Below are 17,563 nucleotides of genomic sequence, written 5' to 3' on the forward strand. Positions count from 1 at the left end.
TACTGCTCCTTACAACCTGACTGCTATAATTAATATATAGATGCACCGGATTATACACCGATTTTTGGGAAAATTAAAAGATGCGCCTTATAGCATGAAAAATACTCTAATTAAAATATGTAAATTAACCAAAAACCATTATTAAAAATGGTGAAAAAGCTACCATCAAAGAAAAAAGCATAAAATGTAAAAAAAAGTTAGTTAAAATAATAACGTATTCACTTTGATATGTATTCACTTTGACAATATTGATTTTGGCTCTGGGTTTTTACAGTACCACTCAAAAATTTGGACATACCTCATTATTTTTTTTACATTGTAAGTTTAATTAAAGACATTAAAGATATACAGAAGCACATGTGGAATTATTTAGTAAAGAAAACATATGTTAAACAAACCAGAATATGTACCACACATTTATCTTTGAGGACAGATCTGCACACTGTTAGTATTTCAGTATCTCAATGTCTTCATGAGGTAGAGTCACCTGGAATAGTTTTCTCAGTATCTTAAAGGAGTTCCTGGTGGTGCTGAACAATAGTTGCTGCTTTTCCTTCATGCTGTAAAGCTCCAGCTCATCCCAAATCAGCATTTCAGTTGATCAGGTTTAAGTCACAGGCTTGTTGAGGCCAAACACTTTTTTTTCTTTATTGCATAATTCCATATGTGTCCCTTTCTTGTCTTTAATATTGATCTACAATGTAGAATTTTGACTTGTACTGTATGTTAGTGGAAATAATAGCACAGCACCACCATAGCATCAACAGGAAGTCAACCCAGAGACCTTTTTATTGCGAGACCGTGTTGGTGGCACTGTTGTTGAGGATATATCAGCCGGTTTAGTTACAATGGGTGGCACTGAGAGAGGAAGAGAGAGAGAAATACAGAGACAGTGGGTGGGTTGTAAAAGAATGATGGATAGACTGATGGGAAATGGATGGGCGCATCACTAAACCACTGCACATCCTCTGAGTCTGTGTGTTTGTTTGTGTGTGTGTGTGTGTATAAACACAAATATCACTCCCACAAGTAACAGTGGAGTGATATAAACCCTGCTGCTAGTCCTGAGTGTCAGTAAAGCTCACTCCTTTAATGCGGATCCTCCACCAGCCTGAGCAATGCTGATCTCTATAGCGCTCGCCTGCCTGCTCGGCCCAGCTGCAGCCTATCCGGTGAGTATACCAGTCAGAGCTTTCTGTCAGACTTCAGTTTTTTAATGGTTACAATGGGAATAATGGCCTTAGTGAGTTTTCTTTGTAGTTCTTACCGAGTTTGTAGTTCTCTTAACCTGGTTTGAACCTGGCTATCATTTCCTCACAACTTAATATTTAAGGTTATCTAGTTTTTTTCTTGTTATTGATGTTTAAATGAAATGGACTGAAAGTGTCTAGCTCTAAATTAGCTTATTTGTGTAGAATTTTTTGGAGCATTTGAAAACTGTTTGGTTGTATATGTTTATTGTATTACAACACGACTGGCTTCAGTTCTAGAAACACATAAACTATTAAGAAAAACATATATCCAGGTTTGGTTTGTTTAAGGCTTTTTTTTACACCTTATTAAATTGGATTCTGGTTCGTTTTCGACCTTGGTCTGATTTGTGAATACAGTTTTCACACTTGAATCCATAGCAACAAGATCTACAAGAGTAGATTTTTTTAGTGCGGCCCCAAACAAATTCAGAGTGATTTGTTTGTGGTGAGAACATGATCCACCCTCAGTTTGACCCAACCATCAGGTGTACTTTGCAAGTTTGAGCTAAGCAGCTGTTCAGGTGCAGTTTAAACTGATTTATTACTACAGCTATTATATGATACCATCTCTATGTTGTGACACATATTGGTGAACTTGATCTTTCCTTGTGTGAAAACAAACCAAACTAAGGGGAAATAAGCTGCACATTTATTGCAAACGTATTAACTGATTATGACCAGAGCAAGCACAGAGCAAATTTACAGCTCTGAAAACAATAAAAGACCACTTAGAGATCAGCAAATGATGAGTTTCTTTGATTTTACCAAATACAAAAAAACTCTGGAATATAACCAAGATGCACATAAATGATCACAGCTATCAAACCAAGCTGAACTGCTTGAATTTTTGCACCAGGAGTCGCATAAAGTTATCCAAAAGCACTGTGTAAGACTGGTGGAGGAGAACATGCCAAGATGTATGAAAAGTGTGATTAAAAAACAGGATTATTACACCAAATATTGATTTCCGAACTCTAAACTTTATGAATATGAACTTGTTTTTGTTGTATTATTTAAGATCTGAAAACTGTGTTATTTCAGTCATTTCTCCTTTTCTGAAAACAAATTATGTAAATGCTAATATTTTTATTTGGAATTTGGGAGAAATGTTGTCTGTAGTTTATGTAATAAAACAACAATGTTCATTTTACTTAAACATAAACCTATAAATAGTAAAATCAGAGAAACATTTTTTTTCCCCCAGAGCTGTATACAGGGTTCATACGGTCATGAAAAACCTGGAAAAGTCATGAAATTTAAAAAATAACAATTTCCAGGCCTGGATAAGTTTTGGAAAAATAAAACTTCCCAGAAAGTTTTGGAAAAGTCATAAAAGTTTTGTCTACAATTTTTTGTGGAGACTTTCTTTTTGAGCTAACATGTACATCAGTTTAGAGTTAATTCAGTAATTTAACACAATGGAGCTCTCCGGATTTAACACACATTTTATTATTTAAAAGTGTGTGTCAAAATTTTATTTTAGGCCAACTGTAATTAATTTTAATTATAGTTTTAGTTGATTTTTGGTTTTATTGTTCATGTCTGCACTAATAAAAATTGTAGGATCAATTTTTTTTTTTAAATCATGGAAATATATGGGTTAAAAAGTGTATGTGTATAGGTGTGAAAATAAAATAATTATCTATAACACAATGTCTGTAAAATTTGAAGCATCAGTTAAGTTTAGTGATTTATCACAGTGTGTCTCTGATTCTGTTCTGTAAACTTATCAGTGTTGTCTGTGTGTCAGATTGTTCAGAAGGATGTTTTAGATGAACTGGTCACTCAGAGCAGTCTCAACGTGGTCAGCAATCCAGTGATTCAGCAGGAGCACATAACAGTTACTGCTGCCATACTGCTGGTAAGGAAACACAGACCATCTCTCATTAGAACATACAATAATTTATTTATCAAACACTAAACCCATTTAGTTTATACATCAATATTTACTAACACAACACATATCATAGAATAGGAACTCATATTGACTTTAGTGGTACTCATGACTTTTGGGATGTCCTGTAATGAATGTAAATGTGACTGTTCATACAGACAATTGTAGCCAGACACTGCCGGCCACAATCATTACCACCCACTGCATGGTTCACTGTTGGTGGTAATGCTTTCTATTCCCGGTAGACGCTCAGCAAACAGATACCTTGTGACAACTCTGTGACAACCTATTGTTTTGTAGGCCACAATGTTATTATAAGGTTGAAATACAGTATGTACAAACATTTATTATCCTGTCTATTGTCCATTGATAATACATAGTCAAACATAATTAGCATTATGGAAAGTTGCAAAAAACATAGTCTTATGACCAAGAGGTATTCACTGTAAAAAGTTGGGAAAACTCTAAAAATCTTTAGTTTAGATAATTTAATTTAATATTCATGTATAAAACAAATATTCAAATATTAGGTCTCACCAACTCACTTAATGTTTTATTTGGCCTAATTTAAGTTTTACAAAATGTGTATTAGAAGTTCCGCTGACTGTCCTTTAGGATGACCTAAAAACAAGTTGTGTCAATCCCATATTTTACAAGAATCAAATTCATGTAGTGGGCTAAACACTATATGTTTGTTAATTTAAATTAACAACTGTGAACTGGGAATTCATGACTCTTAATTATCGGCCTTATTATAAGTCATATCAGTTTATAGTAATGTAAATGTGACAAACTGGACCCAGCCAGCATCTAGTCACACTCAGCAACACAAAACATAATAAATTGCTCTTTTAGCCTTTAACAATAAAACCAGGCAGTTAACTATTATATAACACATATATAAATACCAATAGAAGGCAGCAGCCTGTGGAGAATGACTATACACTGATGGTGAGGTGGGAGGAAATGCCCAGTATGCAATTAGCATGACAACGTTAGACCCCGTTCAACCGAAGTGTCAAAATGAGCATGTGCAGAGTAGCTGGATTGACCTTAACTACAATTTGTACATTTTGCCAACAAAAATTATTTAGTCAGACCAACTTTTAACAAGAAAATGAATATTGGTAGTTGAGGCGATTAGTTGATTAATAGGTGCTCTCATTTCTGGTGCAATTCAAAGTTTAGTTTTTTATAGTGTTGCTGCATAATCATGAGGTTGTGTCAACAGTGTGATTATGTTGACAAAACATCAAACAGCAGCCTTTGGACAATGTTGTAGTATTGTCTTAAGCAAGTAGATTAAATAATTACTAATCTACTATTAAATAATTGTAGATTAATAAATAAAAACAATAAAATAAACAGTTTAATGATTAATGAAAAATATGACGACCTATTCAACACTACATGCCACATGTTACTCAATAAACAGCACTAAAAATATGTGTCTTGTCCTCAGGGTACTGGAGTCCCTGATGTTCCTGCAGTTCCAGATGTTAATGTTGTTCCAGGGGATGGACAGCAGATTGAGGGTGAACAGGTAAAACATGAACACGGCAGATATAAACATATAGTATATAAAGACAAACAAACTTTTTTAGGTTTTAAAATAATATAAGGATGATTCCTGAGGAAAGATTCAGAATCTTTTTTTTTTACTTGGGTTTGTTATAGGCAGCAGCACACAGCTCATCTGAATCTGAAAGCTCTGAGCAAAGCCAGTCAGTGGAGAATCCAACCGAGGTATAGCACACACACACACAAACACACACACACACACACACACACACACACAGATTTGTGTATATAGTATTATATATCTAGTTGTGCTATATAATTCACTATAGAGTATATACACTGATCAAGCCTAACATTATGACATATCACTGGTCAGAGTGAATTAGACACAGCAGTGCTGCTGCAGATTTAGGCACCTCAGTGTCCCTACTTGACTGAGAATAGTCCACCAACAGAATCCTTTGACCACTGATGCAGGACTAGAGGATGACCAACACAAAGTGTGCAGCAACAGATGAGCTTCTGTCTTTGACTTCACACTCTACAAGGTTGACCAGCTAGATGGGAGTATCTAATAGACAGTAGACAATGAATGAATGCAGTGTTTAATACCTCCAGCACAACACATTCTAAAGACCAATATATACTTCTGCATGAAAAACACACTGAACCCTATGCAGTACCTTACACATAGCAACATACTCTATGCCGTAGCCTGACGTGACCCTGCCCAGAAATGTAATTATGTGTTGCGCTCAGCGAACAGCAGCAGCTGTAATTGGTCTGGTGATCCTTGTGTTTCCATTCACACATTTCCACCTTCACGGTTTAAACTGCGGAGTAATACAGAGTCATGCTTGGAGGAAAAAAATGGACAATAGGAAAAGAAACTATGAAAATAACTATAATAAAAAAACAAAAACTGTTTAATGTTGTGTCTGTTTTTTTTTTCCTGCAGCCCCCTTCAGAAAACACCTCTGAAAGCACAGTGAGTCCCTCTGAAGCAGACAAACACACACACACATATTCTCCCTGACTGTGTCTAAGCACACTGTAAGCAGATGAAAAGCAGATGATACAAAATACAAAAAAATACAAAAAATACAAAAAAATGACATGCCATATTTTTTCCACAGGAAGAAGATTCAGATCCACACACATCTGAGCAGGTACACTCATTAATACAGCTCATTAATATTTGCTTTATTGTTTAAGGTGAAACGAATACAGTATATAATAAAAGCCATGTTTTGGTTTCTGTGTTTTCAGGTGTCTGAATCACAGGATGTGACATCAGAGGACATGGTAGGCAATCAGTTTTATCCTCCAGTAATTACTTGCAGTTTATGTAAAAGAGTGATGGGTGTGTGAACTGTCTCTCTCTGTGTGCTCTCAGACATCTGAGGAGACCCCCAGCCCACTTGAGATCCAGGTAACCGAAGAACACTTACATAGAAAATGCATCAAGTCATTCTGTACAGTTTGTATGTGTGTTTTAAATATTTTTTTCTGAGTATATGTGTGTGTGTGTGTGTCTGTGTGTAGCACCTAGAACACACTGATTCTAATGGGGAATTGAGGGATGACAGTCAGGGCAGCGAGGAACACATTCACAAGGTAAAATGCTATTCCATTTGTTACCGTGTATTACTGATCTTTATTGTTAATTTTTTACAGTTTATTACAGTTAATTACTGCATATTAATATCTTATACTGACTATTACATATTATACCTAGGAATGTCAATATAAACATGTTAATGTATGTAATTAACTTTAAGGTGTTTAATGCAAAATATTCAAGTGACAAAACTGATTTAGTTACAGAATTATTGTTGTGATTAATATAATTATTTTTAAGGGATTGGCACCAATAGTACAAATCTAAGTGTTTCTAATGCTGATTCTGTTATTCACAGTTTAATATCCATTATCAAATTATCTTAAGAAAGTAAAAGTGTGATTTTAACTTAAACTGTCTATTATTGCTTGTGTATTAATGCTTACTACTATTTATAACAGCCTTTACAGTTCACTACTGTTTATAACGGCCTATTACTGTTCATTACTGTTTATAACTGTCTGTAACTGCTTACTACTGTTTCCTCTGATGTTTTACATTGTTTATCCGATGTATTCATTGTTAAAGAGAGACTTTTTCCTTTTCCCCTGTCACAGAGTTGGCTCCATGCTTTCAGACGCAATTTTCATCGTCAGATTCATGGCGGAGACATCATGGGAGGTGTGGCTACAGACCCACCAGTTACTGAAGTTGCTATAGGAACTGCTGCTGTGGGTGTAACTGTGGGTGTGGCTGAGGCTGCAACCATAGCCGTGTCCAACAGTCCAGCTCTGGCACCAGCTGTGAGCACCCCTGTGCCGGCGGCACCCGCAACTGAGGCTCATGTGACTGAGACGGACAGCGCAGCCAGTGAGAGCAAAGAAAGTCAAGAGGAGGCAGAACTTAATGAATGGAACAAGTGCAGTGAGATGTTGGAAAATGGCGACTGTGTTCCACATCAGCCACTTAGCGATGGTGGAAAATTTGAAGATGACCTGCATCATGAGGGGTTGCGATTGGAGGAGGACCTTGGCCACATGACCATTTAACTGAGGAACTGGCCAGTTTAGAAGATCCTTTTTCATTATATTACATACTAATGCTTCGCTAAACCTTAAGTACTTTTAGTACTACACTACTGACAAAGCGTTTTCTTTAACTTTAACACTACACTACCCACAATGCCCTCATTGCACTTTTAAAACTAACCACAAATCTTTTCCAGCTTCCCATAACACTACCCATAAATCCCTCACGGTATGTGTACACTGGCACTTTTCTGCAACACAAGTCACTGTGCTGGATCTCTCGGCTCACCGCGTATGACATAAGTTTAATATTTTACATTTTTAGTAAACCTCACTGTAATCTATAGTTCTATAAATCCATATTCCGCCATTTGTAGCTTGTCTTCTGTGGTTGAAAGGCGTGTATGTGAGGCTCGTATGTGTGTGAAGTCGTAGCCTGCTGTTCCCTGATTGGCTGGACATTCATTTGAATAAAGTTGAACTTATCGCCGGAGGGCAGAGCTACGTTCGACGCAACGCAACCCAGCATGCACCGTGGCATGTGGCGGCTCTCGGCATTGAAATTAATAGGATGCGTCAGGGCTTAAGTGCCAGTAGACACATACCCTTCCTCCACATTTAACACTAATTATGTGTCTAACTTCACGTTTAACACTACACTACCGACAATCACCTCCCTGTATTTTTACCACTAATTAATTGCATTTTGCATCTTTAACACAACTGTAACCACCAATACAGTAGCTTTACAGAGGTCCCACCTTTCACAAAAGTTCAGGGGGGTATCCTGCATTAAAATCATATACAATATTCCTGAATCATTTTTATAAAGAACAAGAGAGAGAGACAGAGAGAGAGAGAGATTGCATGTGAGAAACAAAGGGTAAGACAGGAAGACACACTCAGTGAGAGAGTGACAAATACAGCATCCTGATTGGTCTCTATTCATGCTTAGTTGACCAATGAGGTTTCTGTGTGGGTGAGGTTTGCAGCACTGAAGTGAGCAGGAGGAAAGCACTGTGAAACACTAATGTACATTATTCACTCCACGCCCATGTTGAAACGAAGGTGACGTTGGGGGGTACGCTCCTAAACCGGAAATTCTAAGGCAGTGAAGGAGCTGGCAGAATATCCACCAGTTTAAATGGCAGCACCTGTGTGGACAACTAACCTCGCACACCTCCCTGAATTAACAGTGAAAGCAGTCGAAATATGGACAAAAATAAGTGCAAGATTCCCCGAGCTGTTTTACTAAAAGGCTACAGCAACTGGATTAAGGGTTGTGTACACAGTGTTGAAGGTAGCTTGGTAATTGCCTTTGTTTGCTGTATTAAAAACTCACATGTTAGCTAGCTTGCTAGCTATTTAGTTTCTAACTAACTTAGTGACTGTAGAAAAATACCTTGTAGTTGGTCTAACTAGAGTCCTCCTTACAGGCTTCACCAGGGATCTTGCACTATTTTAAAAGTTAAATTTACTACCTAATTTTAAGACCTTTTTATTTAATTTTAAGACCAATAAATATGTAGTCATGATTTGCACTGCTACCTCTGGGGAAATATTTACACAGAAGTGCTTTAGACTGGTAAATCTTACAGTGTAATTTAAAAATTATATTCTACAGTAGAAAACAATTTGTTGTATTGGAAATCAAAACTTAACGTAGCTAACTCGCCACTAAGGTTACTGTGTTATCTAGCTCGCTGCTAATGTTAGCTAGTTTGCCGCTAACTTTAGTTCTCTTCCTGGTAATGTAGCTAACTTGTTGCTAATGATAAGCTAATGTTAGCATGTTAGCTACCTCACCACTAATATTAGTATGTTAGCTAGCTTTCTGCTGACCTTAGTTCTCTCCCCAGTAATGTAGCTAGATAGCTCGCTGCTAATGTTAGTGTGTTAGCTAGCTCACCGCTGATGTTAGCTAGCTCTCTGTTAACCTTAGTTCTCTTTCTGATAACGTTAGCTAACTCACCGCTTTTGGTAGACGATGGTGACGTAGGTGAATAAAGCGTAAACACAACACTAGTCTATCCCTACTGGATTGGGTGAAATAATGACATCGTTGCTTTGTCCCAATGGCTTCTCTATTCTCTGATCTGCAGTGGATAAAATTAGTGCAAAAACATGTGGAGGTGAGTTTAAACAGGGTTCATTCGTTCATTAGCATTGCTAACATTAGGTAAACTAGATGGATAGGTGTTACAGAGCTACTCTACCCTATCCACTATCACATTATCACATTATCACATTAACCCTAACCCTATTCACATTAAAATTATGTTATATAGCAAGTAAAGATTTCAATACAAATATTTATTTTTTTTATTACAGAAGCCAAACAAGCAGTCAAAAAAAAATTGGGGCCGAGTTGTTAATCCTACCTCCCTGAAGTGAGTTTTTGCAGGGTGTGATGTCTGTCTTTAGCGCTACTCACAATTCCCTTTAACATTATAGTTACTTTCATTCCCTCACTGCAACTTTAAAACAGCACTACTCACAATCCCCTCTCTTCACCCAGTCAATGAAAAACAGAAAAGCTTTTGCTCAGTACCTCCAGGGGGCGCTGTAGCCATGTTTGAATTATTTAACCATGTGTGAATGAAACACATTAACTAACAGAATGTATTTATTTAATACTCATTCTTACTCACTGAAAACTGTAACACTGTAAACACATCATTACTCAAAACATACATATATACTCATATAAGCACTTATATAAACACTAATGTGTATGTGCACTGATGCGACTGTATTAACATTTATCTTCATTAACCACAAATTTTTATATTCTCAACAGATTCTTTTAGTGTTTATTTCTTCAGCCTCATAGACTCGTCTGTGTGTGATCTGTTTCTATTTATGACTGTTATCATGTGTGAGTGTGTGTATGATGGGTTTGCATGGTGATGATATGTGATCATATAAAGACTGTGTAAGTTATAGTTTATGGCACGCCTCGATATCGAGCGCAGACATTTAACCCTTTAATGTGTCCTTTGATTTGTGTTTCTGCAAACTGTGATTAAATTCTGATTAGGAGTGTGTATTCAGGTGTGTGTCTGTGTGTGTCTTTGGTGTGTGAAAGTTTCTCATGAAGGTTAAAAACAGCGGTTGGGCTGTAATAATATCCATAGAGGAGATAAATACAGCGTTTGCTGAAGGTGCACCTTGCTTTGAAATGCTAAGTGTGGTTTGGAGAGGTGTGCACCGTGATTCACACACTAAACACACCAAACACACCGGTCTGTTTACCAACACTGCACAGGAAACAACAGCAGGCCTGAGAACAGAGCGGTGTGTTCAGTTAAAGCTGAGAAATATACATTTTAATGCAGCACCTCTACTCCACTTTTCTCATTTTGCACTTTGCAGTTTAGTGTTAAAAGGAAATCTTTACATTTTCTAAAAATGTAAATGTTTCCTGCGGAAAATAAAAATGTAACACACAGAAAGTTATGTAAGAATGGCAGTATTTCTGCAAAGCTGGGTTCTCCCTGCTAACACTAATGTTTTTAGCAGTCCTAAAGGCATTGTATTGCTAATTTGATGATACAGTGATTCTGAGAACATAAACCAACCTGTATGGCCCCCAAACAGGAAAAAACTTTCCGGCTGTTATTAAGTAATAAATACAATCGATATTGTAAAGACCACTATGAGTCAAAGTCCTTGTTGGAAAGTCAGTTCACTTAGCGGCCATCTTGCAAGATGTCTCTGTTTTGCATGCGCTTCATGAATGTGCATACAAGAGAAGTGCCTTTCTCTCCCTTTCTCTTCGAGTTTCAGTTCACTCTTAGGCTATGCGTTCTAGATTCCGGGAGATTTTCCATGGTGAAAAAAATATATACTTTATTGTACTTAAAACATATTGAGAAATGTCTAAGTATGCATTGATGTATTTCCTTAACATACCGGTATATGAAAAGTACATTAATATTATACTTTTATCAAATGTTTGAAAATAAACTTATAAAAAATATAATATAGTGTATTTTAAATAAATAGATTACTATGAAGTGCACTTTTAGTTTAATGTAATTTCAGTATACTTCTAAAATACTTATTTTCAAATATACTTTTGTACATTTTTAGCAAATTGTGTTAAAAACAACTGTTACAGTATTTCACTTAAAGTACAATTAAAGTTAAAGTAAATTAAATTAAATTACTACTACTAATAAAAAAAATTAAGTAAATTTGTAACACGATAAAAATTGTAGCACAGTATATTAAAATATATTTTAATACCAAATGATGTATACTAGAAGTGTGCTACTTACAAAAGACAGGGACAAGAAGCATATTTGTACTCATGTACATGAAGTATATTTAAAATAGTTCAATTTTAGTACAGTTAAGTACACTTTAAGTAAGTAACACAATTTAAATAAGACTTTTGTAAGTACAAAAAAATGGTTCCATTTTAACACTCTTTAAATATACTGATTAATAATGTGGCTACAAGTACACTTTAGTGCACTATAGCAAGATAATACTCAGTATACTTTAATCTACTGCTATTTCACTAGGGTTTTCTAACTTGTGGGCATCTAGGAACCATTATTGATGTGCGGTAGACGTTTTTTTTTTTTTTTTTTGCCCTTTTATGGCTACTGCACCTGCAAACATCTCCACAGTGAAGGGACTCTGCCCCACTATCAAACTGACCCTGCTCCTAATTCCTAACAACCAGCCAGCTGATTGGCTCTTTTTTCTTGAAGGATAGGACTTTATTCTTGAGCAAACGCCATGATTATCAATATGAGAACTCCCATTCATAATGCAGTCACTGTGTGGTCTCCTCATTAATGAATCAATGATGAGTAGTGCTCAGCAATTCATGTACTCAGAGGAACCATGTTGAAATGACCTATGACCCTGCACCTAAAAAATCCAAATCTGGTTTAGATTAATGTTTTTGTTTTGTTTGTTTTTTAATTTGTCCATATCGGTATAGCTGAGAAAAGAAATTAAAAGTGCCTAAAAGGCTTAAAACAACAGGTCAGAGTTTTTATATACTAAATTTAATACGACACACCTGCTGTACACCATCCATTACCAGAGAGAATAACTTTCCTTTCCATATTTAAAACAGAGAAAAGGTGTGTGGGGACAATTTTAGTAAGATGCTGCCAGTCATGATCATTACCACTTACTGTGCTGTCCACTGTAGCTGATAATGACTTGTTTGATGTATTTCTGGTAAAGTGTGACACTGTGGATCAAGGAATGTTAAATGGCTGTACAACTTGGAATGTCCTATCCATCTGGCATCTATTGTCAAGCCTCACACCGATACTTTCACAGACAGTGTGAAATCACTCACTTACAAGATAACACCTCACAATGTACACAGGTGTGGGCATTCCCAAGATGTCCCCTAACGTAACACATGGGATAACATCAATTCGCATTGCTGTCCCATGACTTTTGGCATGTGGCAGTGTATATAAATAAACCAACTAATGTACTAATATACATACACTTACAAGTACAGAATCAGTATGGCCGTCTCCACACACACACACACACACACACACACAGACTGTGTGTGTGTGTGTGTGTGTGTGTGTGTGCGCGATCCTGATAGGAGTTTAAAACTCTCCTTATCTTCTAATTGTACAGCAGTAAAGTCTGAAGTATCATTTTACACACACACACCTGTTATTGATACACAGGACCCTAGTTATTAGCACAGTGGGGTAGCCTTTAGCCTAAGTATAGCCCCGTGTGTGTGTGTGTGTGTGTGTTGTCCTGCTGAGTATTTATATAAAGCACCACAGGTTTGTGCAGGTGCACAGGTGCAGCGAAAGAAAGAGAGAGAGAGAGAGAGAGAGAGAGAGAGAGAGAGAGAGAGATAGGCATGCTAAGTTGTGCTGTCCTCTAGCTCGTCCTGTGTGTAGTCTCAGTGAGAGAGTGTGTTCAGTGTTCGGGGTTACAGGTGAAGGTGATCAAACAAAAGGTAAGTAAAATCTCCAGATCTTCCTTCTACTTCTGCTGCATCTGTTTATTTCTGATTGCTCCTATTGTGAATTTCAGTTTTGACATAATGTGAATATAGTACTCTGTATTATGACACAATGTCATGATGACTGGACTGATAGCAAGAAGTCTTCTGATTTTCTATTGAAAGGTTTTGATCTAACAGCACACTAGAGAAATTTTGCCACCATGATGAAAGCTGTGCTGATGTGTCTGATTGGGTCCATCACTGCCATACCTGTGAGTACTGCTGTACAGTTAGTGTACGAGTGTGGATGAGTGTGTGTATATGAAAGAGTGTTGAAATCTCTTCTACTCTCTGTCACTCAGGTTCCTCAAGTGGAGGAAATGCAGTCAGTAAGTTCTGTTTCATTATCTTCTCTACACACTGCAGAATCTTTCTAAAACTAACTCTATAACTATAGTCACACTGTTGATAAATTAGCTCTGTAAATACAGTCACAGTATTGACACACTTATGATATAACTACTGTAACAAAGAAGACAAACTATCTCTATGACTACAGTCAAACTAATGGCAAACTTACTCTATATCTAGTCACTCTATTAACAAACTAACTCTATAAATTTAGTAACACTACTGACGACCACCTGTATTACAGTCACACTGATGACCAAGTAGCTTAATAACTAGTGAAGCTATTAAGAAATTAACTCTATAACTACAGTCACAATAATGACAAAATGTATCTATTGTGACACTGATGACAAACTAACTCTATAACTACAATTACAGTAATGACAAAATGTAACTACTCCCACACTCATCACAAACTAACTCTACAACTTCGGTCACACTAATGACAAACTCTATAACTACAGTCACACTAACAACAAAAATGTAACTACTGTTATGCTAATGACAAACTAACTCTATAACTACTGTCACAATAATGACAAAATGTAACTACTTTCACGCTGATCACAAACTTACTCTACAACTACAGTCACTCTAATGAAAACTCAACTCTATAACTTCAGTAATGCCAAAGACAAACTAAATCTATATCTGCAGTGATGTTCTCAGTCTGAACTGCTTTCTGTAACTGTATCTCGTTGGTGTTTTAGGGAAGTGGGGATTTCTCTACTGCTGAAAACAGAGATCCAACAACAAACCCTGAGGTTTTACTGCATTATCATACAACTTTTAATATTATTTAGAGAATATTTCTATTCTTTTGTTCTACATCTGCAATTAACTTAAAATGTAGGATATGTAAATCAACTCAGCAAACAAAAGAGTGATGTTATTCGCTGTGTTTCAGGCTGTTCCCACAGACAGCAGCACCACACTATCTCTTCTCCACACGTTCTGGCGTTCACCCAGAACAGGACTCAGAGCCGTGGGGGAAAGCTTAAGCTCTGGTCCATTATTATCTGACCAGCTTCTGGAGGTCACTATGCCACCTAGTGCTGAAGAAGGTGTGATCCCGACTGTTCCCACTGCTGTGGAAATGGGGGCTAACAGGCTTACAGAAGCAGAACACTTTAGTCCAAGCCCAGGTCCACCAGAGAGCTGGACAATGACTACCTCAGGACACCAAAACTCCCGGACTGCTGGTGGCAAGTCTACGGGTTTCCCTTACAGCTCCCAGACCAGTGACTTAAAACCTCAACTTCAGTCCAGGACCATCCATAATGAGACAAACCAGCAACAGGATGGTTTAACACATGCACATCTCCGGGTCCGCCGTGCCGAAGACGTCGCCCAGGACGACGATGAGGGGGAAAATGAAGAAGGTGCTGGAGATGCTGACAAACAGATGAAAAAGATTCCCAAAAGAGGCAAAGGAAAGAGAGGTAGAGGTCAGGGGTGGCTAGAAAGGGGGTGGAGAGGACTGGGATGGGGAGGACTGGGATGGGGGAGGCAGACCATTAGACAGGAGAAGAAACCAAAGAAGAGCAAGCTCACAGATTTCAGCTTTGAGTTTGATGACTTTGGCCTGCTGGACGATGACCCCGGTCACCCAAAAGAGGCTCCAGCCAAAACCCCACAAGCGCCAGCTGCCGCTTCCAGCAGTTCAAGCAGTTCAAGTGAATCTTGTGATTCGAGCAGCTCATCTAGCAGCTCTTCTAGCAGCGCCTCTACCAGTTCCTCAAGTGACTCTTGCGGCTCAAGCGATTCAAGTGACTCCACTTCTTCAAGTGACTCCAGTTCTTCCAGTGACTCTTGTTCCAGCTCTAGTTCAAGTACTTCCAGTAGTTCAAGTTCCAGTGACTCCAGCGATTCTTGTGGCTCTAGTGATTCAAGTGATTCCAGTGACTCTAGTGATTCAAGCGATTCAAGTGACTCGTGTGGCACGAGCAGCTCCACCAGCAGCTCCAGTGACTCTAGTGATTCGAGTGACTCTTGCAGTTCAAGTAACTCGAGTGATTGAAGCAGCTCAAGCTGATTCAGAGCATCAGAGTCATGTAAATCAAACAACTCCCCTACTGAATCAAGCTCCTGATTCACTGACACAATAACCTGTAAGCTTTAATTACTGTAATATTGGTTCTTAACATATATTTCAAAACAGTGATAGCTCTGTTAGAATCATACAATGTTTTCTAGATCCTTTTTTGTGTTTTATTGGTGTTGTGTAAGCTGTTAAATAAATATGACTTAATATGTAATAATTGAACAGACTCTATGATTTATTTAAATTGAGATGAATTATCTTTGATAATATTATGTCTTCAAAAGGCCCACCCATTCAGACTACAGAAGTTTAACTCCACTAGTAGTTTAACTCATCCTCTAGCAGTTTATCTTCACACTTTCTACCTCTATCAGTCTTGTGTCACCAATTCAGAATACAGCAGTTTAGCTCCACCCATGTAGCCCACAACAAGGTAGTTTCACTTACTCAAACTACTGTAGTTAAGTCTTACCAATTCAGCCTATAGCAGCTTAGTCCCACCCATTCTCAAAACACATTAAAGTTAAAAAGTGGGGGGCTTTCCCACTCACACTGACTTTCCTCCGCGCTCCGCAAAACCAGCAAGCTGATTGGCTGTTTCGACTGAAAGACGGGACTTTATCCTTGAACTGGCTCCATGATTGGCGTTAGGGGTTTCCCGGCCAGTGGCCTGTCTCCTGATTAATACTGTTTTTTTAATTAATATAATACGCAAATTTACGGGAAAATGCTTAATAATAATAAATATGTATTCCAACATATTTGGTACATCCTGGCATATTCTCCTCCACCAGCCTTACACACTTATTATTTACTCCTAGTGCAAAAATTCAAGCAGTTCAGGTTGGTTTGACAGCTTGTGATCATCCATCTTCCTCTTGATTATATTCAAAAAGGTTTAAATTTGGTAAAATCAAAGCAACTGATCATTTTGCTAGATTACTAAACCTAGATTACTAAAACTGGTAAAATGTAAGCAAAAATGTTAGTAAAATGAATACAAATACCAGGAAACAAGCAACTAATATTTATGTGTATACTATTCTCAAAATCATTTGGAGATATTTTTTATAATACACATTCACTGTTATATGCTTATACTGGGGCTGCCCAGTCGTCATGTCTGTAAGGGTAAAAGATGCAGTGGGTGTGTTGGGCCAAAAAAAAAAGCCAGTATAACATTAATAAAGGTTGAAAGGTTTCAAAAAATGTATTTCATTACAATTCATTATATTTGGTGAGTCAGATCAAACGTCTGCTTGTGCCTCACTTTGGGAAGAAGTAATTTCCACTCTCATGAAGGACGACGTACGCAATGTGAGCTAAGCACGACCCAGACAGCGGTCACACTTTATACACCATAAAACATCTGCGTTTGTTCAAAGCAACTGGAATTTATTAGCTTTCTCTAACTGAGCTGCTGCTAAATAAATCAAATCCTGATTATATCATTCAATGGTGGGTGTTTGTTAACTCAGCGCTGAGCTCAGCTCATATTCATACATTAAAGAGCTCATATTCCACATTTTTCTTCCTCTTTATTTTTTTCATAAAGCTTATTTGTTTGAAAGGTTACATGAACCAAAAATGGTCATAATTCTTTTATACACAACACAAATCTTTTACAAGATTTATTTACTCTTCAGATCTAAACATATTTTACACTGCGATTTTAAAGAACCATTAAGGATTATATTTTCTGTAGTAATTTATAACATGATCAGGATGTATCATCAGATATTAAGGAAACATGCTTAGTTTAATCACTGGAAGCTCTTTTTAGCAGAGCTTCATCCAGTAGATTTTATTTGAACTTTGTGATACGTCATGGAAATCTGTGTGGGTTTTAGCCTCCAAATGTACATCACAACAACAAGCATTTAAAATGTCTGTCATGG

The 17,563-nt window shown here is 37.3% G+C and overlaps 2 protein-coding genes across 3 annotated transcripts; both read left to right on the plus strand.

Annotated features, from left to right (window-relative positions):
- The first annotated feature begins 1,118 nt into the window (after nucleotides 1-1,118).
- On the plus strand, nucleotides 1,119-10,310 carry LOC111188725 (SH3 domain-containing protein 21). The gene is made up of 10 exons (XM_022662482.2): nucleotides 1,119-1,172; nucleotides 3,004-3,114; nucleotides 4,610-4,690; nucleotides 4,825-4,893; nucleotides 5,627-5,656; nucleotides 5,805-5,837; nucleotides 5,938-5,973; nucleotides 6,065-6,100; nucleotides 6,214-6,285; nucleotides 6,847-10,310. The coding sequence occupies exons 1-10, from the start codon at nucleotides 1,119-1,121 to the stop codon at nucleotides 7,276-7,278; spliced, it is 954 nt and encodes a 317-aa protein (XP_022518203.2). The 3' UTR covers nucleotides 7,279-10,310.
- Nucleotides 10,311-12,333: 2,023 nt separating this feature from the next.
- On the plus strand, nucleotides 12,334-15,882 carry LOC111188722 (dentin sialophosphoprotein). 2 transcript variants are annotated; one of them, XM_022662478.2, is made up of 5 exons: nucleotides 12,335-13,222; nucleotides 13,394-13,482; nucleotides 13,573-13,599; nucleotides 14,332-14,385; nucleotides 14,529-15,882. In XM_022662478.2, the coding sequence occupies exons 2-5, from the start codon at nucleotides 13,432-13,434 to the stop codon at nucleotides 15,639-15,641; spliced, it is 1,245 nt and encodes a 414-aa protein (XP_022518199.2). In that variant the 5' UTR covers nucleotides 12,335-13,222; nucleotides 13,394-13,431; the 3' UTR covers nucleotides 15,642-15,882. The 2 variants fall into 2 exon arrangements, with proteins under 2 accessions (XP_049319161.1, XP_022518199.2); XM_049463204.1 differs by having other exon boundaries at nucleotides 12,334-13,482.
- The last annotated feature ends 1,681 nt before the right edge of the window (nucleotides 15,883-17,563 follow it).

Source organism: Astyanax mexicanus, chromosome 13, assembly GCF_023375975.1.
Source record: "Astyanax mexicanus isolate ESR-SI-001 chromosome 13, AstMex3_surface, whole genome shotgun sequence".
NCBI lineage: Eukaryota > Metazoa > Chordata > Actinopteri > Characiformes > Acestrorhamphidae > Astyanax > Astyanax mexicanus.